The sequence below is a fragment of the Chaetodon auriga genome, chromosome 16, assembly GCF_051107435.1.
Source record: "Chaetodon auriga isolate fChaAug3 chromosome 16, fChaAug3.hap1, whole genome shotgun sequence".
NCBI lineage: Eukaryota > Metazoa > Chordata > Actinopteri > Chaetodontiformes > Chaetodontidae > Chaetodon > Chaetodon auriga.
The window spans coordinates 18,159,477-18,183,995 of NC_135089.1; the positions used below are offsets into that span (position 1 = coordinate 18,159,477).

Below are 24,519 nucleotides of genomic sequence, written 5' to 3' on the forward strand. Positions count from 1 at the left end.
ACATCCTTTGTGGAATGGCCCGAGCAGTTGCGTGAGATGGTGAAAGCATTGCTGATCTATCACACCACTTTCAAAAAGCATGAAAGACTTGATCACCAGCTAAATCTATCTACCCAACAATGAGCCACAAGGCAAAATCATGTACCTTGAACATGACATGCTCGACTGCAAAATGTTTTGTTTGTTTGATTTTACAAATTGTGGTACAAAGTTTCATTAGGGAGATGCATCCTGGAAGATATAAAATGTAGTTGACAGTACTTAAATTTCACTTTTCAGATTACTGTTACTAACTTTTATATACTAGCTGGCTATACTGTATTCTACCCAGAATTTAATGAAGCAAATCCAGAGACAAAAAAAAAAAAAAATTATATATATACATATATGATTGCACTGATTCCTAAGGGAACAGGTCAGATGGGGTAGATAACAGCTCTAGATTAATATTGCTTTCTAAAATATTACAGTGAGGGACAAAGATGAAGTATACGTGCCCCTGTACACGCTCAAGACGAAAGGTTCCACAATCCTGTGGAAGTGCAACATGTTTCAACCCCAACAGTACAACAGTAGTCTACTAAGGGCGCCATTAAGAACTTTGAAAAAAAATGTAAATATCACTTTCACTTCCGGCACAGCAGAGGGCGCCACAGCCGCGACGTGACGTCATTAGCTGAAAGGAAACATGGCCGACAGCAAGTGATGGATGGCTAAAGTTAGCGAGAAGCGGTGGTAAAATCTGCTAACCTCCTCGTCTGCGCTGCAGGTATTCGGACCTGGCTGTACAGTTTGACTGTATTATTATATTTGGATGCGTCACACACATGAATGAAAGTTCAAGTTGAGTTTGTTCGTGCGTGAAGGCCTTTCTAAACCTGGCCATTAGCTCACAGCATTAGCCGCGCTAGCAGCCGAACCAGCGCCTGCTTTTGTTGTTGTCGGGGGCTAGCGTTATGCGATAGAGGGCCCCCACTGTGAAGCATTTTTAGCCTTTGTTATTGCGATTTTTGTTATTACAAAGTAGCATTTTTTTTCCTGAAGCGGACTTAACAACCGTTTAGTTAAACTCCGGGGCTTTTTACATTGCGTTGCGGGTGGGGTCTACTTCGTCTGGCAGCGTGTTTGGCAGCGCTGCTCATTAAAGGCCAACTTCGCAACAAAGCCGTACTGTTCAGTGATCGGGCGTATAAGTGCTTTGAACCGCTGGACTTTGCCTGTCAATTAACGCACAGGAAACATGGATTCAAAGCGGGCACACGGCAAACCTCAAACAAGCGGCGGCGGCGGCAGCAGCAGCGGCGACTCCAGCTGCGGCAGCCCGGCGTCCCCCTCCAGCAGCCCCGCAACGACAGCAAGCAAAGCCCCGGTGCCCGGGGGAAACGTGTTCGCGAACGACGGCAGCTTCATGGAGATGTTCAAGAAGATGGAGGAAGAGAAGAGGAAAAAGGAGACGCAGCACACAGGTGGAGAAGCGAGAGCCACAGAGCAAGGACAGACATCAGTGGAAAAGAAGCCCCCTCCCGTGACGAGCTTTGTAAGGGGTTTGGCAGTTGTAAGATGAGATAGCAGTAGTTCAACACACATCCAAATTCATGCACCATGCTCTGATTGACAGTCTTACTCTAACTGGCACTGGAGTTATTACATTGTAGCTTTTCACACACATGCCAGTGCTTTTATTGTACTGAAATTATTTTATGAACACATTGTGGCAATATGTAATATTTATAGACCAGTCAAGACTAGGGATGCTCCTCACTGATGATGGTTTCGCTGGTGGTGCGGCAAGAGACTAAATGTAGACCTTCTGCTCTGGTGTAGTCTCCTTCATTGGCAGTCCATCTGCAAGGGCTCCTATAACGGTTTCAGTCTTCTATCCCCTAACCCAGGTGGGGAAACGCAGAGGCGGTGTGTTCCTAAAGACCGGCATGGTTGCGAAGAAGCAGAAACACGACACAGAGGTAAGCGGGGTTTGGTGGCTGGGTGGAGATTTGGATCATCTACTCTTGACTCCACCTTTGAATCACCTTGTGCCTCCTCTCCTGCAGGCCGAGCCCGGCAAGAGCGATGCTTGGTCAAAGTACATGGCTGAGGTCAAAAAGTACAAAGCCCACCAGTGTGGCGACGACGATAAGACCAGGCCTTTGGTCAAGTAGGTTCCGAAAGGCAGACGTGAAGCGACAATGTTTTGAGGGGAAAACCATCTGGGAGAAGCTCCGGGAGGGCCGGCCAATCCTGACCTTCTCATACTGCCAGTCCAAGTTACCTTTCACACGCAGTCTTTCACAAACTGCTTAGATTGACAGACCGTTTTCCCTTTTTCTATTGTTTTTTGTCCTGCTTGTTGTTTGTTGGACTCTGCTAATTTGATCTGGTGTCAAAAGGTATTTCAGGAACATCCATTATGGTTAAACATGTTCGGATTTGTCATGTCTGGGTTAAGTTGGGGCTCATTAATACTTGAATTTGATTTAATAGTCAAATCAAGGTGTCAAATAAATGTACACTGCCCATTCATGTGTGGTGTTGTGCCTCAGTTGCGTTTGTCTCTTCTACCACAGGCCCTCCAGAGGAAAACAGTTTGAAATATTTTAAGCTTACATCAAATTACTCCATTGAAGGGAAAGATTTTAATTAAAAGTAGGTTTGAGTTCTATACAGAAAAGAATTCATTCAAGAATTCAAGTACAATGAAAAAGTGTACAGCTCTCATTGGGGGGAAAAAAGCTCAAATTCAATTTGCAGTTTACATTTCTTACAGGTATCAGTGATAATTACATTATGATAAAAACAGCACCAAATAGACACACTGACCATGCATCAGAGAGGGAGACATACAAAAGGCACACTTTCAGTCCCACCACCCACACACACTCATTCAAACCCTCACTCACTCACACTCACTCTCACACACAAACACACACTCGCCTAAAAATCCTGTTCATTCCTTCTCCCTGTCCACAGTGATAAAGGTCTATCTTGTAAACATTGACAAACTGTATTTGTCATTTAACAATTCTATGAAGAATAGTATTTAAAAGTTATCAAATTGTTTTAAAAAGTATATTTAACTGTGGTATTTGTGAAAAGTTGAGCTGATCTCAGATCAAGGATCTTAAGTGGAACCCCGTCCTCACATCAGATCCCTACAAGTCCATCTGTCACAGTTCATCCTGATTTGTCCCAACACTTCATGAGACAGCGTCCGCTGGGCGGTGACTTCCAGCTGCATCATAGATTCTTCCTTTTAGCGTCTCCCCCCTGGCTTTGACTCACATCTGGATAGGAATCAAACAGTTCTTGAAAAGTCAGTGAAAAGCATTGACGGAAACATAAAGAACACATATTACAGAGAGTGGACAACAGCTAAAAATGACTACACAACAGGCATGCGGTTACCAACAGACGAGCAGAGGACAGAACGGGACCAGACAGAAAAGGACAACCTGAGACAAAGCACACCAGACACTTGAAGAGAGAAGGAGGGCGGGGGGGGAGTAAATGGAGCAGGCTTTGAGGGTGGAGGGAGGGTCAGATTTTACCTGAGAAAGCGAGCTGCAAGTGAGGAGGCAGAGCAACCTGAGACCCTGACTGGAGACTCTTATACAGATCTGAGGAGACAGGACAGGGGCACAGGGAGGGAGATGAGGGATGGGCAGGTGGCAACATGATGGGGAGGAAAGGAGGCGGGAAAAAAGAGGAGAAGGAGCAAGATGGCGTAGAGGTAAAGGACAGGTAACGACAGCCAAACAGAGGAGGGGTAAAGATAGAGGTATGAGACAGTGAGTGACAGGCGGGAAAGAACCAACACAGGATTGGTGTAATATTGGTAGGAGTGCAGAAAAAAAACAGAAAAGGAGAAATTTGGGGAAATGAAGCAAACAAAATGGAATAATGTCAAACAGGAGAAAAATCACAATCTGACACACAATATGGTGATAAAACAGATGATGCTCTGACGTACGACACAAAACGAGGCCTATACAGAACATCCAAACAGACGAGCAGAGAAGGCTCCACACAGCGAAGCCTAACGCGTAAAAACACCTTCATTTATCTACCTGACAATATTTTACATGTTCTACTATATTTAGCACCTGCCACCAATGTGTGCGGTGCGTCATGCAAACGTCATCAGAAGCAGCCACATGTCTGCCCTGCGTGCGTCACTCACTCTGGGTCAGGGTGGAGAACGGTGCATTGCTACTGGCTGCAGAGCCGCTGGCTGCCGCGCCGGAGCCTGCTGCACCCAGCTGAGGCAGGTTTAGCAGCGGGGGGAACTGGAAGGGCAGGGACACGGGCACCAGGCCCCCCAGCATCCCGAACCCCAGGGGAAGAGACGAGGCGGAGCCGAGCAGACCGCCGCTACCTGCCGTGGAGACCTGAGCAGACACAGGGCGTTAACAACAGGTTTAATACAAACCGCAGATTCTGGATGGTGTGTCCGGAAACACAGGAAGGGTTTGGAAGCCAACAACAACTTCTTTTCCAACCCTTTCCCACATACTGCATTTGACTTACAGTTCACCCACGTCACAATAAAATATTCTCTGACTCAGCAGAAGTGGAACAAGTACTCAGGTCCACTCACTGTTGTCTTTATTTACTACTGTTGACTGCTGTTTGAAAGCTGCATTGCCCCATGGGAGCATTAAAGTTCTACTCTACTATCCTCTGCTGAGTACTGCAATGTTAACATATTAAAGACCTTCTTTAAATAGAAGTATGAGTATTATCAGCAAACTGTATCAAAGGTAAAGTACTCATTATGCAGTAGAGTGGGCCCTGTCAGTATTATCCTGTATAATGGGTTGTGTAATTATTATTAGTGATGCCTGAACATAAGCAGCAGAGCTACCATGTATATTTATATACAGCTCTGTTGTTCATTTTCATCTATAATAACATAGAGCTGCAACTAATGGAATAATCTGCCAATTCTATTCTCAATAAACCACTTAATGTACAAAAAATGTGAGAAAAAATGTCCATCATAATGTCCCAGACGACGTCCTCTGAATGACTCGTTTTGTCTGAGCAACAGTCCAAAACCCAAAGACATTCAGTCTATGATGATGTAGACCAGAGGAACAGCTGAGAGGAGGGAACTTTGATGTTTGGTGCTTTGACTTGAAGAACGACTGCAACAATAAATCGATTAGCAACATAATTGCCGATCAATTTTCTGTCAGTCAACTAATTAATTGTTTTAATTCCAAAATAATGTAACATTGTAAAAAATTATGTTTTTTTTGTATTAAATCTGAATCTGCAAAGTAAGTACAGCTGAGTACAAATAGAAGGTATCATGGAAATTCTCGAGTTAAAGTACAACATTGTTCTGAAGTACAGTACTTGAGTAAATGTACTGAGTGAATATTACAGATCCAGCTTTGTATGGAGGATTACTGTGGTCACACAGTGACCATGTGCCCCTCTTCGGTGGTTAGTCATCCGGACATGCTGACAGTACAAACCTGTGGCAGCTGAGAGGAGACAGATGACGATGGGACAGACGCGACTGGCTTGGCCCCCTGAGGTGTCCCACCCCCGGGCCTCTGACGCTGGCCTGGGTTGGCAGAGGCTGTTGTGGGGGAGGCACTGGATCCTGAATGCTTGCTTATGGATATGGTGTTAATAAGGCTGGTGTTGGTGGCGGTGTTGTTGGTGGGGGTCTTCTGGCCGCCTGGAGGAGTGTAGCTGCCTTGCCCCGGCTTGGTTACTCCTCCTTGGGCACCTGAGAACGGCGGGCGGAACCCTGTTGCGCTTTTGGGAGAGTACTGGTGTATGGAGGGGGTTGCCTGAGACCTGGGGCTTTGAGAGATGGAGGGGGACACTGAGGTGGTGGTGGTCACAGCAGGGCTGGGGTTGCGGGGAGTGAGTTTGACGATGGGCGGGATGCTGCTGTGGGTGGACTTGGTGAGAGTAGCGTGCATAGGGGTGATGAAGTTGGACTGAGGCCGGGGCTGGGACTGAACTCCAGGGAGCGTCTGAGAGAGGGAGGGGGACGACTTACTCTGTGGGGTCTGGGGAAGGCGAGGTGACTGGAAGGTTTTGGGGGTCATGTGTGAGGGGGACTGGAGCGTGTGTGGCCGAGACTGAGGCGAGGTGATGATGAGAGTGTCACCACTGTTGGCTTTATTATTATTGCTGCCTTTGAGGAGGCCAGAGGTGGGACTGGAGACCCCCATCTTTGATCCTGGGGCCACAAGCGGGGACGCAGTGGGTGGGGGACGTGGTTTAGGTGGCGACGCTGAGGCAGGCGTGTTGATTTTAGCCACACCCACACCCAAAGTTCTCTGAGTGTTCAACACCGAGTGTCTGTGCGCCTGCACCGTGCCCTTGATCACCCCCATCCCATCCACCCTCACCGAGGGCAGAGGGGAGGACGTGATGGAGGGAGGCCGAGACAGAGAGGTGGAGGAAGACGAAGAGGTAGAGATGTAGTGAGGTGCATTGGAGCTGGGAGTGCTGACAGAGTTCTTTTTCTGCTGCTGTAGGATTGGCGTGGCATGGAGAGCAGAGGGGTTGGTGGCGGCTTTGGGTCCATCTGGGGACGGGGGGCTGTCCCCGTGGGCCAGGCCCTTGGCTGCGTTGCCCAGGATGGCCAGGGCCTGGGAGATGGAGTCCAGGGAGGGAGCCGTCAGATCCTCGTCGAGGGAATCGAGACATATGGGCTCAGACGGTGACTGAGGCGGTCGCTTGGCGACCTGCACTGCAGGGGAGGGAGTGGAACCCACTGAGGGCGTGGACCTCTGAACCCACACCGCCTCCTGAAGGACAAAAAGGACATTTACACAAACTGCGTCATAACTGACTGCAGATTGAAAGGACGGGTCCACACTGTTTCACGTCGAACTAATGACATCACTCACATGTGCATATGTACACTTCAAACTTCAGTTGCTATAAGGAACCATTCTATGTGTCAAACACTGCATTCACATGTGACGTGCAGTCATGCTGAAGTCTCACCTTTGGCTTGGCCTTGGGAGTAGGGACCATCTTTTTCTTTGCTCTGGAACGAAAAAAACAACACGAGTGCGTGAGAACAAGCTAGACGAGTCGGAGCTGTTATGAAGAAATGAGTAAATAAGTCACAGGACTCACGTGTAGCCTGTGAGGTGACCGTGAGCCATGGTGCTCTCTTTGAACAGCATCCTGTGAACAGAAAGAAACTATTCAATACCCAGCCAGCCGGTGAACTGAAGCCTGGCTGCAGTCCTGCTAGCTCTAGCCGTTGTTGAAGACCTATAAAGCAGCAGGTAGATACACACACCTGGCCTGCATCCAGCCTTTAGGCCACAGAGGTTTGACTTCAGTCTCCATGAAGGCTTTGAGGTAGTCTTCTAGAGACAGCGAGTTCTTGCCCTCCAGCTCGTAGCAGCTCAGCTTCACCCGCACCAGGTTACACAGCAACGACCTGGAAGTCACGCACAAATCCACAGTGAGGACTCCGTCGCTGCACGTTATGTACATTTACAGCCACCTCCCTCTGTGAACTGACCTGAGTTTGTCGTCCCAGAGAAACTTCTTCCGTGGGCCCATCACCCTCTTCCCTGGTTTCTCCTCGTCATCATCCTCTGACCCGTTCTTCTCTCCCTCCTCAGACTGCTGCCTGTGAACACAGAGACAAACACCATGTAGACGCACCGAGTCCGACTCAAAATCAGAGCGACAGCGGGGTCGAGGCGTGCCCTTACTTTGCCACTTTGGCGATGCAGTCCATGTTGTACCGAGCGATCTGCTCCGGCATCACGCTGCACACCGCCAGCTTCAGCTTCAGCAGGGGCGTTCGAAGGCGGTCATCCTGGGCGACGGGGATGAGCACAGTCAGAAATCTCACACGCATATGCTGGGCAGCGCAGTCATGTGCTAAATATAGAAGTGGATAACAGGCGGAGGGCCAGCGAACGCAGCAGGAACAAAAACAATGACTTTGCTTCCCCGCAGCTACACCTGCCAGCTCACCGGCTCCGAGCCTCATCTGCTGACCAATTTAATAGAACAAACTGAAAATTGATTTGTTTTTGGTTCACAGTTTACCGTTTCCTCTGCAGTCCTCCTGCACTGCGGCCTGAATTGAAATGGCTTTTTGTTTTAATCCTCGTGTCTAAGAATAATATCACTCCCACACACCTGAATGTTGAGGCTGAGCTTCTTAAGGCGTTTGAGCAGGGCTTCTTTATTGCAGGGCACAAAGGCCTCCAGGTGAGAGTAGACGGCTGAACGCACCTCTGCGGGCTGCTCCTGAACCTGCAGCTCAATACTGAAACACACACGCAGGCTCAGAGATGTACAGGGTTTCAACGTGTTTTTATACCAGACGGCAAAAATGAAACTCGAAACTCACTCCAGCAGGATGTTGTTCATGTCCAGAGTGAAGAATTTCTTCCTGCCCTCTTCATCAAACAGACGGGACGCCTGCGCCAAGAGACGAGCGTTAGACAGAGTTAAATCGCGTCTTTGTTCATCCTGTCACACACTTGACAAACTCGGCTATTAAAAATGGCTGTTTGACCTCTTTGTGCCAAACACTGTCAGGATGGTTTTGTGCAGCTGTCGCGTCAGAACCAGAACATGACTTGTGTCGTGAATGTTCAGATTTAATTCACGCTAAGGCTTCAACAGTCAGTTAATGAGTCAATTAGTCAGTCAAAAGAAAATCAATCTGCCGCATAACCGATTCATCCTTTTTGTCATGTTTCAAGCAAAAGTGACAGACACGCTCTGGTTCCAGCTGCTTGTCCTAATTTCATAAATTGACTGAAGTCGTTGGGTTTTGGATTGTTGGTCTGGATTTTGGGCTCTGGGAAGTTCTACTACATATGTTTCACTGTTTCCAGACCAAATGATGAACAGACAAACCAAAAAAAAAAGCCCTGATCTAAAACATGTGACCCAGGGGAAGTCCGTACCGCTCTCAGGTCTTCAATGCGCTTTGTGAGGGGGCCTGGGAGTCCACCAGGCAGAGGAGGGGGGGTCATCACGCTACCCTGCGACACTCTGCTGCCACCTGCTTTATGTGCCATCCCAAAGGAGCCGTTCTCTCCCTGCACTGGACTGGAGGGCTGAGGGGAGTCCAGCATCCCAAAGTCCAGGTCGCCCATCATGTCCTGCAGTATGTCGTTATTGGCCGAGCCCAGCAGCGACATCACGGCCGGGTCGGCGGTCAGGTCGGCCATGTTGCAGTCGTTGCCTCCAGCAGCCTTGGAGTGGGTGTTGAGGAGCGCGCTGTTGGCGTTGGGCACTTTGGTGTGGGGTCGTGGCAGACCGGCTGAGGCCATGTTCTTCTTGCGCATCTCTTCCTTCTCCCTGGTGAAGCGACGCAGCATGTTGGCCAAGTGGAGAGAATCCTTCATCAGCTTCTTCCTCTTCTTCTTTTCCGGCCGATGAACATTCAGGGCTGAAACTCTGCCACGACACAGGAAGAGAGACATTCAACTGACTGGCACAGAGAACGTGGACTGAGCTCAGGAATAAATCTGCAGTGATTAACTTTCCATAAGAGAACTTAAGCCTTGTTCCAATCTATACAACTGGCTCATAAATTAAACTGCATGACCACACAGAGTCGTGAAAAGAGGAAATATTCCACGCATGAAAATTATTGGAGAAACAAGAAGCCGGAGATAAAACACTGAAGAAAACCTAAAAGCTCACCCGGGCTTTGGTACTTTATTCTTTCTGGGTTTCTTTTCCTCCAGAATTCCCCCTTCTTGCTTTTTCCTGCGTTTCTTAATCACCCGCTCCTCGCCATCTTTCATCTTCTGCACACAGGAGGAGAACAGTCGGTTTATTAACACGGTAAAACAAACGGTCAACAACAGACGTCTGACTTCTTAACGTGTGGGTTCTGCCTGTGTGCACACTTTCCCGCCCGCTCATACAAGAACCGACCTTGAAGTGATTATCCTCCGCGCCTGCATTTTCTCCCTCAGAGTCCGACGCTGCCCTGAACTGCAGAGTTCCTGTGTTGATGTAGAAGCCTCCATGTTTTGTGGTGAGAGAGGCCGGTACCAGCTCGTCATACTGAGGCCAGGAGAGAAGTATAATTACTGTTAGTTTTCTTCTACCACTGCACAGCCCCAGCCTTTCACCGGCGCTTAGAAAAACAACAAAAATTACACCGTCCACATCCACATCATTCTTAACTGTGTGCACTTTATACTAATCTCTGTGGTACACTGTTTTTGCACATAGTATACAAGAAGGTAATGTGTTTACCAAGATCTTTCTAAAGCACTTTCACCACTGAGAACAATCTATTTTACTATATTTATTCCAGCACTCATTTCCATTGCAAATTGCATGGTCGGACAATGCCATCCATGACCGGCACACTCTAACAAATAAGTACATAAACAAATAAATCATGCAAAACTGACAACTTAGCTTAGTATCTTTGAGTGTACTTAATTTTGTTACTCTTGTGAGAAAACTTGAACATCACAGGCAGAAGAAATGGAAAACTAAGAGGATTGTTTCAGCACACACTTTGGAATTAAATTTATTTTTGTTTTCACTTTAATTATTCAGAAATTGAAGTGACGATCTATGAGCGATGCAGACAGTGATGTGTTTGCTTCAGCAAAAAAAAAAAAAAAAAAAAAAAAAGGGAACTCACAGCCTCTGAATTGTCTATGAAAGGGTCGGTCTCGTCATAGCCATAGCCGATGTCAATGAGATCCTGCATCCTGTCCTTTTTCTTCTTCTTTGGGCCAGCGCCCTGCAAACAGAGGCCAAATACAGCACTTAGAAAATACACATTAGACATCCACACAGTTACAGGTGTAATAACACTATTCTCAGACATCTTAAGACTACAACACTCACATATTTGTTCTCAAATTTCCTGGCCAGCTCTTCTACCTCCCGCCTCTCTCTGTCATCATCAGCAAAGGGGTCGTTGGGGTCCAGGGGGGGAGTGAGTCCTTTCGGGACTGTTGATCCTGCAAGCTTTACCTGAGGAAAACAAGGAAATTGATAAAGGAATGAAATGAGAGCGAGGGGCTCTGGGTGTTTTTTCTTTACGGAGTGCCTATTCTCACAAATGGATATGAACATCACCAGTCGGACTACTACATCTATGGAAAAACAGCTGTATAAAGATCTGTGTGCAATTACGAAATTCAAACCTGTAAACAAAGTTCAACATCAAACCTGTAATTATAACTGAGGAACTCTCGACTGTTCTGGGAGCTCTGATATAACCGATTTAGCACTTTGTAATACAGAAGCTTCTGAAAATCATGCAAACAGGGACACCTCCCATCAGCCAAAGAACATTTAATGGATATAGTGTAATATTGTCACGGAAAGTATTTGTAACCCTCACTCAGGCAAGTCTGTAATCACACAACTGTCTTAAACTGTGATGTGGGCGCTTGCAAGTCGTAAACAGAGAAACTACCATCTATCCCACATGAGGTGAACGAGTTTCACTCACACAAAGCACTGAAACTCAACATATCTCCACATCTGCCTTACCAATTTCCTGTCTCTCGCAAGTCACCAAATGTCATGGACATGCAATACGCAAGTCGCTGGATTGCTCCTTCAATATGCAACTTCTCATCCTGGTTAACTTCCTGTCTTGATCATGATAAATAAGCATCAGAACAGTAGCTCTCCAATGGGACACTGTGCCCTCTCAGCCCCACATGTGCACAATGAACACTTTAAAGTAAATAACAACATCTGTAAGTGTGACAGCTCAGCCTCACAAACCAAACAGCGCGGCACTCCTGAGGGGAAGCCAGGTTAGGCCCCTCCTGTGCACACCATGGTGCCTACAGCGCGTCTCCACTCACTCCTAACCTGAGAAAGAGTTGAGTTGACCAGCTCGCCGTAGTTGAACTCCGCCGACGCTCGATCATTTGGCTCGGTCAGCGGCAGGTTGAGGCGGACGGTGGGCTTCACCTCCTCGGTCTCGCCATCGCCTCCTTTCGTGTTACCGAACAGACCTCCGCCACCTCCTGACCCGACCGCCGCGGCACTTCCACCTCCATCTTTCCCAAAAGTGATGTCGATGGCCTCATCTTCGCGGCGGCGCTTCTTGTTGGACTCCGGGGTCGGCGGCGAGGTGTTGAAGGACGAGATGGTAACGAACGGCACTTTCCGCGGCTCTGCCATTTGACGCTCTCCGTCCGACGACCGGGCACGCAAAACCGGGGAGCGTCGCACTCCTCTGAGCCGCCGCTGGCTGGAAAGCTAAACCTGGAGATGGTCGACAAGTACAGCTAGCTCGTTGCTCTGCTAGCTAGCTTCCTCAGAATGAGTGCTGCAGGCAACACAATTACTTTTATCTCCTCTCAGCCCGTATTAATCCATATAGTAGTATCCCTGGCACCGACCCCGTCACCTACGAGGGACTTAAACTGTGGGAAATCGCAGTTTTGAGTGCTTCCATGAAATTGGTGGTTAGCTACCGCAAGGAGGATTCTGTAGTAGCCATCTTGATCATTATTATCATTATTCAGTGGCTGGGCGTGCGTATGAAAAGAAAGCGGAAGCCGGGGAGGAAAGGGAACAGCGTTTGTCCAATGGCAGAGCTGGAACACGCCCACCTGACAGACTAGCGCGAACGTGCGGGAGATGATTGTTCTGAACAGGCGGGATGTCCGGACCCTGAATGCCTCACTACTGTTTACTACAAGCAGGATTTATACTGGATGTTGGATGATTAATCTGCCCTGGTTGCTCGTAAAATCCGGAAACCAAACATTTTATTCCCCCATTCCTCCTAAAGATACAGAGATACACTTTACACACAGACTGTATCATGTCAATTTTGTAATATAGCTGCAGAGGAATATTGAATTGAATTGAGTTTTTTGATCACACATAAACATCTGAATAAATAGTTTTTACACCAGAAAAATCCAGGTTGGATTGATTTTTCAGAACAGGGATTTTGCATTTCTCCTCTATTTTACAGTCATGAATGTAAACAGTGCAGAGTACACAAAATTAAATGGTTGCTTTTCAAAAACCTCTGATGTATGAGCGGTAAAAACCTCAGATCACTGAATGTAGTAACAGTAGAATCTAATATAACCCCTGGTTTGACTCTCTTGTTTGGTTTTTTCAGATTTTTAGATGTGTTGGTTGTATGTCACGTGTCCCTGTATGTCTGCTCAGTCCTCTTTCTGGTGAGGTTGAAGATTATCACTGCCAATGTGTCTAGTAAATATGTGGTTTCAGTAAAGAGAAAAAAAACCTACAAGCTATACAAAGAAAACTGTATTTTCTGCTGCAAATGCAGTGTTTTAATAACAGTGAGGTTCAGTGAAAACTAAGACATGTGACCTTTTCGGCTTGTGGCCCTGTACAATAACACAAAGTTAACCAATGATCCCTGGAGACATAGCATGCACGCAAGCATGAAGTTTTGCTTTTTGCCAAAGGAATTCTGCCCCCCATACATTCCTATTCACATAACTGCAGACAACTTGTTTTGTAGATACACTCCTGCAAATAGACCTTGGATTAACCCACTGTATTATTGTTGTATCCTCTTTATCTCTCAGCCCTTCACATGGGTAAACTGTTTTCATCAACAGCTAGTCAAGTGATCCTTCATTCTGCAGTGTGCAAGGACTTTCAGCTTGTCCATTACATTGAGAACGTGGTGGTTTTTGCAGGCCTATGTGGCATTTGAGGTCAGGTATTTCAAGTAAAACATGTCAGCTAGTAGGGAAGTCCTTTGCTTCTGTAATAATACATACTACGGAAAGCACAGACACTCACTCTTGCATCTTTGCCCTCACCTGTGGTGGACTGAGAGAATTCAGTCATACACTTGTGGTCAGTCAGTCTTCATAAGTCTGCATTTACATACTCCACATAGTGGTTCTCACTAAACTCTTCTCATGTCCTCCAGTTTAGTGGTCATTTTTATTACAACTTAACCAAAGTACATTACTTTCAAACTAAACTTCCGTCATAATCATTGGTGCTATTGAAGGATTTGGCTTCATACTATGCTAAACACAGTAAATGGTGTTTTCACTACCAGTATTCATTCTTTAAAATGTCAAGTTCCACTGGCTGTATCATTTGATGTTGATTTAAAGAAATATTACAGCTAACAGTGACCTTCAGAAAAGAATCAAATGAATCAACAGAACTTTAATGTCCAAGTGTAGAAAAACACTTTTATTGTTGCCATTGTTGATGATTTAAGACCAATCAGAATTGGCACCACCCCAGTCAGATGCCTGGGCAGTGGGGGCATTGGACCAGTCCTCTGTGGCAGGCTGAGAACTCCAATCCTCTGCAGGTAAGAAACAGATTTGTCAAGTGGGGAAAACACTACATTTGTATTTGACATTCCATATAAGAAAATATTAGAAAATACTTCACCTGTCTTCACAGCTGGTGCGGCTGTAAGAAAGTCATCAAATAGTTTAAGTGACAAATAAAATCAAATTTCACTTCTGACATGTTTGAATAGTGAAATGAAGTTTTGTCAAAAGACAACATACCTGCGGGGAACTGCTGAATGGGCACAGATGGCACAGCAACACCTTCAGACCAGTCAGCCACCTCAGGCTGGGTGAACTCAGCGGCAGGGGCGCTCCATTCACCCTGGAACTCCTCCTTTCCGACTGCCTTCTCAGCTGCAGCCTGTTCCTCCTTCTCAATCTGCATTGAAAACACACATTAGCATGTGCAATTCAATTCATCTAGCATTATATACAGCAATCTCAAGCCAATGTGCATCTCTGAAGGTATGCTGCATGTGTCTCACCTCTTCAGGGTCCCTGTAGAAGTACAGATCAGGCATGACCTCCCATGGGTGCTCCCTGGAGATGGTTCCCCTCATCCTGAGAACCTCCCTTGCCAACATCCACCACATCAGACCCACAGAGTGGTGACCCTGCAACACAGTCACAGATTAGCTATGGATTACCATTGAGTAAAATAAACACCTGCTGTGATTTTTGATCTTGTATGTTTCATAACGTCCATGAAGCTATGAAGATCTACACAACAGTTTGCCTTTTTGTTGCAAGTTCTCTACATCCGTCCCCCTGTATGGTTCAGAGAGGGGAGGTTAGAGGCCAAGCAGTTTTATTTCGCACACATCCTACACCCCGCACAGCACAGACAGGACAGCACCGGGCTCTAACAGTGTGCAACATGCAAGGATGTAACATTTAATGGCCAGAATCTGTCAAAGTACGATTGATTATTGCATTCAGCTGGTCTCACCTTGTTGTTACAGGGGATGGCAATGTCCACGTATCTCAGTGGGGAGTCAGTGTTGCACAGGGCAATGGTAGGGATGTTGACATAGGAAGCCTCGGTCAGTGGCTGATGGTCAGCGCGAGGGTCTGTCACAATCAGGAGGCGGGGCTCCCTGAAAGCTGCCTGGATCTGATTGGTGAATGTACCAGGGGTGAACCGACCATGGAAGGTGGTGGCACCGGTGGCAGAGGCAAACTTCAGCACCGCTCTCTAAAATGGACAGAAAGAACAAGTTACACTCAAAATCTCAGTTAAATTCTCTCAAGTACTTATGTTTGTATGACAAATTGTGGCTCAGGTCACTATCAAACCCCAGTCATGGGACAACAGTCCTCATGGTGTTAGCGAAAACCCGGCCGGCTCACTCTTGCACACTTCCGACACCTGAACACTGACATCAGTGCCCGGCTTTAACAGTGTGCATGACAAATTAACTGTACTGGTGTCCCACTGTGTAAAGCAGCAATCACCACAGCATAACAAGAGAATCATTCAGACCTCAGATTTTTATAATCTATTTTTTTAAACATTACCTGTCCAGTGTTCCTGGAAGAGATGACACACACATCAGCTGGGTTTTCAATGGCAACAATGGCCCTGGCTGCCAGGAGCAGCTTCTCCCAGGTCTTCTTTAGGTTAATGATGTACACACCTGATGATTGAGGGGGAGAAAAAGGTATTCTTACTATATAGTCTTTTCTAATCTGAGTATCATAGGGGTGAACCGACCATGGAAGTGCTTGGGAGTGCTTAAGACAGGTTTATACTGTTGAATCTGTTTATCATGTCCTGGGGTACAATAAATAACTGCTGCACCATGTTTCACCACTCACCGTCACTTTTTCTCTTGTACACATACTGATCCATCTGGAAGTCCAAGTTGGTGCCTCCCAGATGGGTTCCTGCAGCCAGGAACTTCAGCACATCCTCCTCCTTCATCTGAAGGACATCCAGACTTCCGGACATCGTGACCACTTTCCCTGCGTTACGAGTGATGGGAGAGCTGGGAATAGGACGAAAACCAATGGTCAGATCACACCCGGTTTACATCAGTGTGTGCGTGCCAGCAGTTTAAAGCGAAAACTCCAATTACATTGTGTCTCACGAATACCACTATTTAGTTTCCTGTTACGGGACGTCACAGTGCATATTGACTTCAATCCACGAGGATGATGGGGCTTCAGGCTCTTGCTAAGTACAACAAGCTAATAGGCATTAACTTAAGGCATCCGGGCAACCGAGAGCTTTTGAGAGTGTAAAACCACAAACCAAGACTACGTCCATTTTACCTTATTCTTAGATCTCTAATGGCAGACTTATAATTGTGTTTCGTCAGGAACTATCAAGTTTGGCCGTATTTTAAGTCAGGCGCGAGGGGGACACTGCGAGTCGAGAGCGTGTCGGAAGCTAGCAAGTTAGCTATGATGTTAGCATTATCTATTTTGGGATAATTTAGGACTCCAAACACGCAACAAACCAGGTTTGTGTCGCGCTGTAGCGTGTTTTATGCACTATCTACCACGTCTTCGTCTACTTGGCGTGATTTAAAGGTTTATTACCGAAAAGTGACCGTTTAACACTCACCACGAGACAACGCCGTATGGAAGTCTGACCACACGGTGAAAAAGAGGGCGCTGTGAGGAAATGACGTAGTATAAGTACCAAATTTCCAAGCGTGTGATTGGTTGATTATTGTGAATGGGACGGATGTAGCTCTGCAAGTTCGCCACCAGGTGGGGCTTCAAGCTCTGTGCTGAACTGAATGAGCAGAGGTAACCGCAGGTCAGATCACGGGTCGGATGGTGATCCCATATTAAGACAATGGGGATGGAAAGACCATATTAAGACAATGCTGAGACGCTGACTTCTCGGTGAAAGACTGACCTGTGTTGCAACTATATTTGCTAGAGATAAAGAGTTCCAGGCAAAGGGGACATAGTGTGTACACGATGATACAGCGTGTTGAGAAATAATTTCAAAGAAAAGAAAGAAAGTTATGAATTATACTGTAAATCCTGAAAGAAAATTAACATGTAATGATGAAGCAGTTGTGGTGGGAGACTGAACAGAGTTACGGGCAGATATGTAGATCTGTTGGTAATGATTCAGAACTTGAGTTTGGATGACTGTCAAGGACATTAGAGGAGGTGGATCTTACAAATAAGGTGAAGGAAGAATGGGGTGCAGTGTCACTCGATGGTATAACATGTTTTGGACCAGTTTTCTGGGAAAATCCAGGTTGTCAACACACACATTTGCAATTTGTCCAGGCACTAAATATACCCCATAATTAGACATTGTAAGACAGTGGCAGACTGTAATTCAGGCTGTGAAACTATGGCCCATAATCCTGACACACATTCACACACTGTCAAATTCCACATTTAATGACTGATCTAACAGCCAGTTGTTGGAAGTTCATGCACAGCTTGTTGAAATGCCACAATGACAGTTTAAAAGACAAAAATAGTTAATGCAAATCTTGCCATCATTCACATATTAAATAGATTTATGTATCAGAATAAGAAGTACAAACACAATATTTGGAGACAAAATCAAACAAAAATTCTAAGGAATGAGTCTTTATAAAGTATGCATATTTTATCAAAGTAGCTGATCTTTAATGACTAATTAACTTTGTTTCAGCAGACAGCTCGCCTTTAACAGCTTAATGTCTTACTTTAGCCTGACAGTCCTTCACTCCCTGTCCTTATTTCCCATTTGCCATCATGCCACCACTCCCCCTCTGCCGCTTATCTCTAACAGTGCTATGAAAAATCTTTGGCCTTTGTGTGTTCTGACAGTTCTGTGCAATATGCTGAGCAATATGACTTCCTAATCTCTTGGAAGTGCCTTTGATAGTTTTACACCACAGATGGACCAGTCAGACAATCAGACATTGTTTTATCTCCCATCCAATTAACAAGAGAAAATGGCCTCAGTACATGAACTTGAGTTAGTAGGAGAGAGGTTTTAATTTTAAAAAAGTGGGTATCCATTCAGCTATTAGTCATTTTAATTTAGTGAAGGACTTAATTCACTCCCCCATTGCTGCTATTTGACTAATAAAAGATAACCAGAAGTATCAAAGTAACACATGCCACTGCTTATTTCTGGTTCTGCACACTAGTAGGGGACAGATGAACCTCTGGGTTGAAATTATCTTAATGAGTCAAAGTGACCAGCGTCAAGCCTGAGCCAGGAATTCAGCAGGTCATATGACACAGCTGCCTGTCGCACTCCAACATTTCAGAGGTCAGTCAAGCACTAATGTGAAACTCTCACTCTCTGTTGCATCATTTACACTGAAAAAACGGCTTCATGTTCCACATAGATTTACTGCACAGTGTTTTATTTTCTAAAACAACCATAAAATGGTAGAACAGTTAAACAAGGGTCAGTAGCTTTGCATGCAATCACACTTCAACAAATATCAGAACACAAATCAATGCATTTTAAGGCAGAAGAATTACTATAAGCACATATTTTGTTTCCTCAATATCAGAATATAAATACGCATCATTATTGGAAAGGCGTTTATGAGCCTCTCCTGGTTTTAAACTGTGTCATGGCACGACCACAGGAGGTTAAAGTGCATTATGTAAGTCTGAGTAGTATCTAGGACACTGTCTCGAATCATGATTATTAGTGTCACTGCAGTATTTGCAATCGTCTGCATGTTCCACAACTGCGACAAATCTGGAATTCCCACCGAGGCCTAAAAAGTGGACAAGTCCAGTCCAAATACTCATTAAGGATCAGTACTTTATACAACTTGTAGTGCAATACAGAATATCATAGCAAACCTTTATTATTTCAAAGAGTTACAAAGCACTGGCCAAAAATTCAGCCATAACCCAGCAAAGCACATTTCAGAGAGCAAAGTCTCCACACCTCTCTTGTGATGTGCGTGTTAGTCATTTAGACAACAAGTCTACTCTTCCTTCGCTCACCAGTCTGCATCTCTCATTACAGTGAAATACTGTTTAGTCCCCGAAAGTCTTTGAGACTCTTTTGAGCAAAACATCGTCAGGTTAGCAGTTCCTTCCTGTTCAGTCATTGCTGTCTTGATTTTTTCCTCTTCTTTCTTTCACAAGTTTCTCATCAACTCTCCCCTTCAGGACTTCAGTCCTACACGAGCCATCATTTGCTCGTACACTGTCCACGCCATGGCAGCCATCATGGTCCTCCTCAGTGCCCGTGGAACTGCCCCTCTGAAGAACCCCTGGAGTCCATGTTCCTTGAGGACCAAGAGGAAGAACAAAGGCAGGCGTCAGATATAATCATCGATAGCATCACACAGCCATGCAGTTAAAATCTTGTGAAATGTTGTGACCTGACAATCTAAGTAAAGGAGGAGGGAGACAGTTACCATATAGATGTATCGGATAGCCTCTGCTGTCCTCAGCTGTGGATTCACCTGGACGTGTGTTTTAACCACATCTGCAGGCTGAGTGATCAGGGAGGCCGATACACCCGCCAGGATCCCACAGCTGAAGTTAGCCAGCGGGGCGGACGCAGACGTGCTGATTTCTTCAGAGAAGACAGACAGACAGCAGGCATTTAATTCAAACAAACATCAAAACCAATGACCTGCTTGGTTTTGTGCTGCTTGTTATTACTGAATGAACTCAGGTGCACACTCACCTTTTGGCAATGAGGCCTTGGTCTGGCTGTAGAACATGACGTAGATACCAGAAAAAGGAACATCTCTGAGGAGAGTGGCCATGAGGCCAGAGAACAGAGCAGCAGGACCTTCAGTCCGGCACACACTGCGCAGAGCCCCTGCCACGCTGCCATAACTGTACCTGCCACACTGAAACACAGAAACACACATTTATGTGAGTTTAACACACACAAGACACAGTCGTCCAAATACAGGCAACAAACAAAACCAAACCACACCGTGCAACTCATTCATATGGCAGTTTGATGTTTGGATTATAGTCTTCTTATGATGCACACACACACACACACACACACACACACACACACACACACACACACACACACACAGCTTACTTCAAAGCGTGTCTTGATGACAGTGACCGGCAGCATGAAGACCCCTGCCACAGTCCGGGCACTGCCTCCCAGCAGCACGGCCTCCATGGGCCCTGGGCTCCTGTCCTGGAAGAAGTGCTGCTTTAGGGAGAAGTAGGTGCTGAAGTAAATCCCCACTCCTGGGATGGTCCGAGCAAAAGACTAGAGGAGCAGACGGATTAGAGTGAGTCAGAAAAGGGAAAATTTGAAGCTGCTTAATTTGTGAACAGTTGTTCACACACACACACAGACGACTTTCAATAAGACAGGGTTATGGAGGAAAGACAAAGATGTTCTAACCGGTGACATTCCTTTCCACAGTCCCAGCAGCCTCTCTGTCCGCACCACACTCAGCAGCACAGTCACCATCCCCACTCTGCCCGATCTGGCAGAGAGACATTTAGATAAGTGGATCAATGTCAAATAATGAAGGGGGCCCATGTGCTGCATGTGTGACACAAGGTTTAGCTTCTGTTTATCCACTCAAAACATCAGTTTTGGGAGATCACAAGGCAAGAAAGCATGTGACGGAAGCTAGCAATACTGATAACTCTGTGTGTGTGTGTGTGTGTGTGTGTGTGTGTGTGTGTGTGTGTGTGTGCGCACGGACTCACCCAGGCTGCACGCTGCTCTGCAAAGTCTGCAGACGGGTCTTAACCAGGTCGAGAGGCTGGAAAAGCAGCGTGGAGCATGTGCCGCTGAAGGAGCCACACATGAAGGCTTTGATAGCTGGGTGAGCCTGAGGAGAGGGGAGGGGAGGGAAGGGGAGGTTAAAGACAAACACAAGGAGACAGGAGGTACGGAGTAAAAGGGACGATACGATGAAGGATAGACAGGAGGCAGCTTGATTTGCAGCAGTAGTGTTGCTAACAGGTTTGTGCACTCCTTGAAGTCTCTTTGTTGAGCAATAATTACTTTCAAATCAAACTATTTGGAGTAATAATTACATTCTTTACAGATTGTTAAGTAATTATTTTGTTCATGAGGACCTGGACCCCAGAGATATTGATAACCCACAAGAGATTCCACACTTTATCACTTCCAGTAGTTATGTAAGAAACATTAGTCAGACTGTAATTAGATGGTGGCACGCAATGGTGATACCATTAGTGACCCAAGTGACTGTTTCCATGTTTTATCTTTCCACAGAAATTGAACTAAACTGGAATTCCTCAGTGACTGGTTCTTTGAGCGTTAACTCATCGTTTTATCAATTCTATTTTTTTCTTTGACCCCCACAGCATTAATGCAAGACTATTTTTGCAGTCAGGAAATTATTTACAGCACAGGTTAAACTAACGTCTTTCATGTTAATCTTACTTTCTTCTGATTTTCAGTGTCTACGCATGCTGTGCTAGACCATGAAAAATGAACTTTGCCATGTCTGTTTTGATTAGTCAGCTGTGATGTAACAACACAGTTTGCCTCCCTAAATGTAAGAATGCTGCTGCAGCCTTTTACCTGCCCTCCCTAACTTTATCTGCAGCTCCGCAGCCACCTGTGGACTCCGTGCACATCCACTCAGAAAGACGAGGGTGAAATGTGTCATGATGACTAATGGTTTCCCACTTACATACTAAAAGGCAACGACAAGGACAGCCCTTGTGATCAAACTGAAAAGAATGAAGAAAACCTCATCACTTCTCACTAATACCAGTTAAACTCAACTTGCATTCTGCATTTAACCTGCATTCTGTTTGCACTGGACATTTTTACTTTTAACTTTTAATTCTTTGCTTGCTGTTCTTTTACATTATTTATTGCACGCCTTTAACGTTAAATTTGTGGAATATGCTGGAATTTGTGAATTTCCCTTGGGGATGAATAAAGTATCTATCTATCTGTACACAATTGTTCCGGCTGGAAAACTCACCAGTGACAGTTCCATAGCCATTCAGGACGAAGACGCTTCTTATTGTCCTCCTCTTATTGATTTTTCACAATGCACACCTTAAAAAAAAAAAAAAGAGGGAAAAGTGGCCTTTCAGTGCTGGGATCAGCACTGAACAACATATCATACGGAGCATCTCTTACAGATGATGATGGAGCATGTGCGCGGGCATGCCGTCTGTATCAGGCTGCAGAGGATTAAATACACACAGCAGGCTAAATGTTTAAATCAGCTGACTGACACCATGCTTCCTATTTGTGACCCACAACCCAAGGCTACTCATCAGCTAAACAAAGATCACTGCGCTTCTTATTAGCATGGATCTGCTGCATGACAGTCTGCAGCACGTCTTCCGTGTGAGTGTGAGCTGGTGCAGAGTGTGTGTGTGTGTGTGCAGAAGGCATGATGCACTGGAGATGGATGGATTCAGCACAGGGGCTCTAAAAAGTCTGGTAGCATCACGTGTTTTTTTTTTTCTTCTGTTTTGGTTTGTTGTCTCCAGATGGAAGTTTGCAGGGTTACAACAACACACTGACAGTGTGCAGCTCATCAATTCAGGAAGCAAACTAGATCATGCATGCTGTATTTTCTCCTCAGGCACAAAATGATTATTTGTCTTGCTATGGGGCTACTGAAATGTTTCACGTGATGTCAGGATTATCAATTGAGCCAACAGCATACAAACACTTCAGGTGATGCTTACCCCCTGCAGCCGGTCCCCACAGTCCTCTGCGGTATGAGGCGGCTGCTGCCTGAAGTCTCAAGCCACTAGTTAGCTACTAGCATACTCCTTGCTTTCTTCAAAGGCGTTCATTAACACATAAAGGAGACGGTGAATAAAACACAAAGGGCTTATTTGACAGCCCCCGGTGTGATTAAAACAGTTTTCTTCTTCTTTTTCGTCTTCTTCGTCTCCCTCTGACAATGCACCGGCCACGCACTTTGCTATTTTGTCGCAGTCAATTTTTCCCTCTGTCGACGACCCTAAAACAAAAAATCACCTACTAAATTAAATGTCAGCGTAAAACCTTCTGACCGACTGTAACCACTCCAGCACAGACACACTTGATCCTCAGTCGTCTCCAGAGGTCCGTGCAGCGACTGAAGATACGCCAACCGGTTCATTGATGAATTAACCGGCCGGTTACTGTTTAACGATGCAGCCTGTAGTATATGAACAAGCCCCGCCCGTGAAAGAACTGCTGGCTTCTGATTGGTTAACTAGTACGCCCTCTCAAAAACTTCAATGCAATACAAAATCGCACAAATTGACGAAACACTCAGTGTGATAGAGAAAATTTAAGGATGTTTTTCAGCGCCATCAGCAAAATGTACTCGTAATTTAAAATGATTCATTCCCGAGTGTTACACTATCATAAAGTACAGAATTCTCCGCTTATTATTTCTTGTGCTTTCTTTTAATATTTTATACATGGATGTTCTTTGGGTTTTATTTGCGTAAAGCACACTTAATTGCCACTGAATGCTATAAAATACATTGATTGCTATTCAGTTCTACGGGTTTAGGAGTATTCTTTGGTATCTTCTTGTTCTTTCTACCCCGACTCTATAATATTAAAAGGACTCTATATTTTTGTCCAATAGCGGCTTAAACAGTTACTTCCACCAACCTCACAAACCCCAATATTTTACATATTATCTGCACTACTGCAATATTGCACATACGTCTACGGTTTACATTTACTTATTATCTGAAACTGCACAAATTTTTTGCTGTAAATACTGTTTATATACTTAGTTATATTGTATATACATATACATATTATTATAATATTATATATGTATTATACATTATAATACATATTATATAACTACATATTTAGTTTTACTCAGTTATATTTTTATTATTATTCCTGTTTCTATGTTGTTACTTTTTAAAACAATTGTTCTGTATATTTCATGTTTGTCTGTTTGTTTAATTGCTACTGCAACAAAACAATTTCCCAAATTGGGATCAATAAAGAGCAGTCTAAAGTCTAAAGTCTAAAGATAATCCATCCTTAAATCACAAATGTAGTAATAGCAAAAGCAAAAGAATACTATCATTGTATCATCTGGTGTTGCACTGAAGCCTGTATAACAACAGAAACATGAACAAAATAATATCTGAGTTCTCACCCAACTTTGCCCTTTCTTGTTTACTATTTTGACTCTCTGGTGAAACTGGTTCTGACTTGCTTGCGCTCTGCTGACCGACAGAAAACCGTGACTGCCCTCTGCTGGTAACAACACGGCATTTCATAAACAACTCTGGACTTTGCCTTGAACCCTCTTCTCTGACATAAGCCCTGAAAACAAACCTCAGTATG

The 24,519-nt window shown here is 45.2% G+C and overlaps 4 protein-coding genes and 1 non-coding gene across 9 annotated transcripts; 1 reads left to right on the forward strand and 4 right to left on the reverse strand.

The window, feature by feature from the left end:
• The first annotated feature begins 674 nt into the window (after positions 1–674).
• Positions 675–2,520, forward strand: trir (telomerase RNA component interacting RNase). Of its 2 annotated transcripts, XM_076752345.1 has the most exons (4): positions 675–769; positions 1,236–1,537; positions 1,893–1,964; positions 2,052–2,520. In XM_076752345.1, the coding sequence occupies exons 2-4, from the start codon at positions 1,241–1,243 to the stop codon at positions 2,157–2,159; spliced, it is 477 nt and encodes a 158-aa protein (XP_076608460.1). In that variant the 5' UTR covers positions 675–769; positions 1,236–1,240; the 3' UTR covers positions 2,160–2,520. The 2 variants fall into 2 exon arrangements, with proteins under 2 accessions (XP_076608460.1, XP_076608459.1); XM_076752344.1 differs by having other exon boundaries at positions 679–1,537.
• A 94-nt stretch (positions 2,521–2,614) lies between these two features.
• Positions 2,615–12,513, reverse strand: ubn2b (ubinuclein 2b). Of its 3 annotated transcripts, none has more exons than XM_076752341.1 (17): positions 11,824–12,276; positions 10,840–10,968; positions 10,631–10,732; positions 9,904–10,035; positions 9,667–9,770; positions 8,922–9,417; positions 8,357–8,427; positions 8,143–8,272; positions 7,707–7,813; positions 7,511–7,621; positions 7,283–7,426; positions 7,114–7,164; positions 6,979–7,021; positions 5,481–6,776; positions 4,178–4,385; positions 3,546–3,614; positions 2,615–3,281 (listed from the first exon to the last, which is right to left on the reverse strand). In XM_076752341.1, the coding sequence occupies exons 1-17, from the start codon at positions 12,136–12,138 to the stop codon at positions 3,235–3,237; spliced, it is 3,555 nt and encodes a 1,184-aa protein (XP_076608456.1). In that variant the 5' UTR covers positions 12,139–12,276; the 3' UTR covers positions 2,615–3,234. The 3 variants fall into 3 exon arrangements, with proteins under 3 accessions (XP_076608456.1, XP_076608455.1, XP_076608458.1); XM_076752340.1 differs by having other exon boundaries at positions 9,667–9,773; XM_076752343.1 differs by lacking the exon at positions 3,546–3,614 and having other exon boundaries at positions 9,667–9,773; positions 11,824–12,513.
• A 1,629-nt stretch (positions 12,514–14,142) lies between these two features.
• On the reverse strand, positions 14,143–16,883 carry rpsa (ribosomal protein SA). The gene is made up of 8 exons (XM_076753583.1): positions 16,843–16,883; positions 16,092–16,261; positions 15,792–15,910; positions 15,223–15,468; positions 14,759–14,887; positions 14,493–14,652; positions 14,371–14,391; positions 14,143–14,281 (listed from the first exon to the last, which is right to left on the reverse strand). Exons 2-8 carry the CDS (start codon positions 16,222–16,224, stop codon positions 14,187–14,189), a joined length of 903 nt encoding a protein of 300 aa, XP_076609698.1. The 5' UTR covers positions 16,225–16,261; positions 16,843–16,883; the 3' UTR covers positions 14,143–14,186.
• On the reverse strand, positions 15,544–15,683 carry LOC143334760 (small nucleolar RNA SNORA62/SNORA6 family). Its single transcript, XR_013078362.1, has one exon. It is a non-coding gene; the product is annotated as a small nucleolar RNA SNORA62/SNORA6 family (small nucleolar RNA).
• Positions 16,884–18,590: 1,707 nt separating the features above from the next.
• On the reverse strand, positions 18,591–24,407 carry LOC143334090 (mitochondrial glycine transporter A-like). Of its 2 annotated transcripts, none has more exons than XM_076752623.1 (8): positions 22,893–23,381; positions 22,172–22,248; positions 20,913–21,037; positions 20,599–20,683; positions 20,281–20,460; positions 19,906–20,074; positions 19,631–19,791; positions 18,591–19,498 (listed from the first exon to the last, which is right to left on the reverse strand). In XM_076752623.1, the coding sequence occupies exons 2-8, from the start codon at positions 22,190–22,192 to the stop codon at positions 19,376–19,378; spliced, it is 864 nt and encodes a 287-aa protein (XP_076608738.1). In that variant the 5' UTR covers positions 22,193–22,248; positions 22,893–23,381; the 3' UTR covers positions 18,591–19,375. The 2 variants fall into 2 exon arrangements, with proteins under 2 accessions (XP_076608738.1, XP_076608739.1); XM_076752624.1 differs by lacking the exon at positions 22,893–23,381 and adding an exon at positions 24,329–24,407 and having other exon boundaries at positions 18,597–19,498.
• Positions 24,408–24,519: the final 112 nt, after the last annotated feature.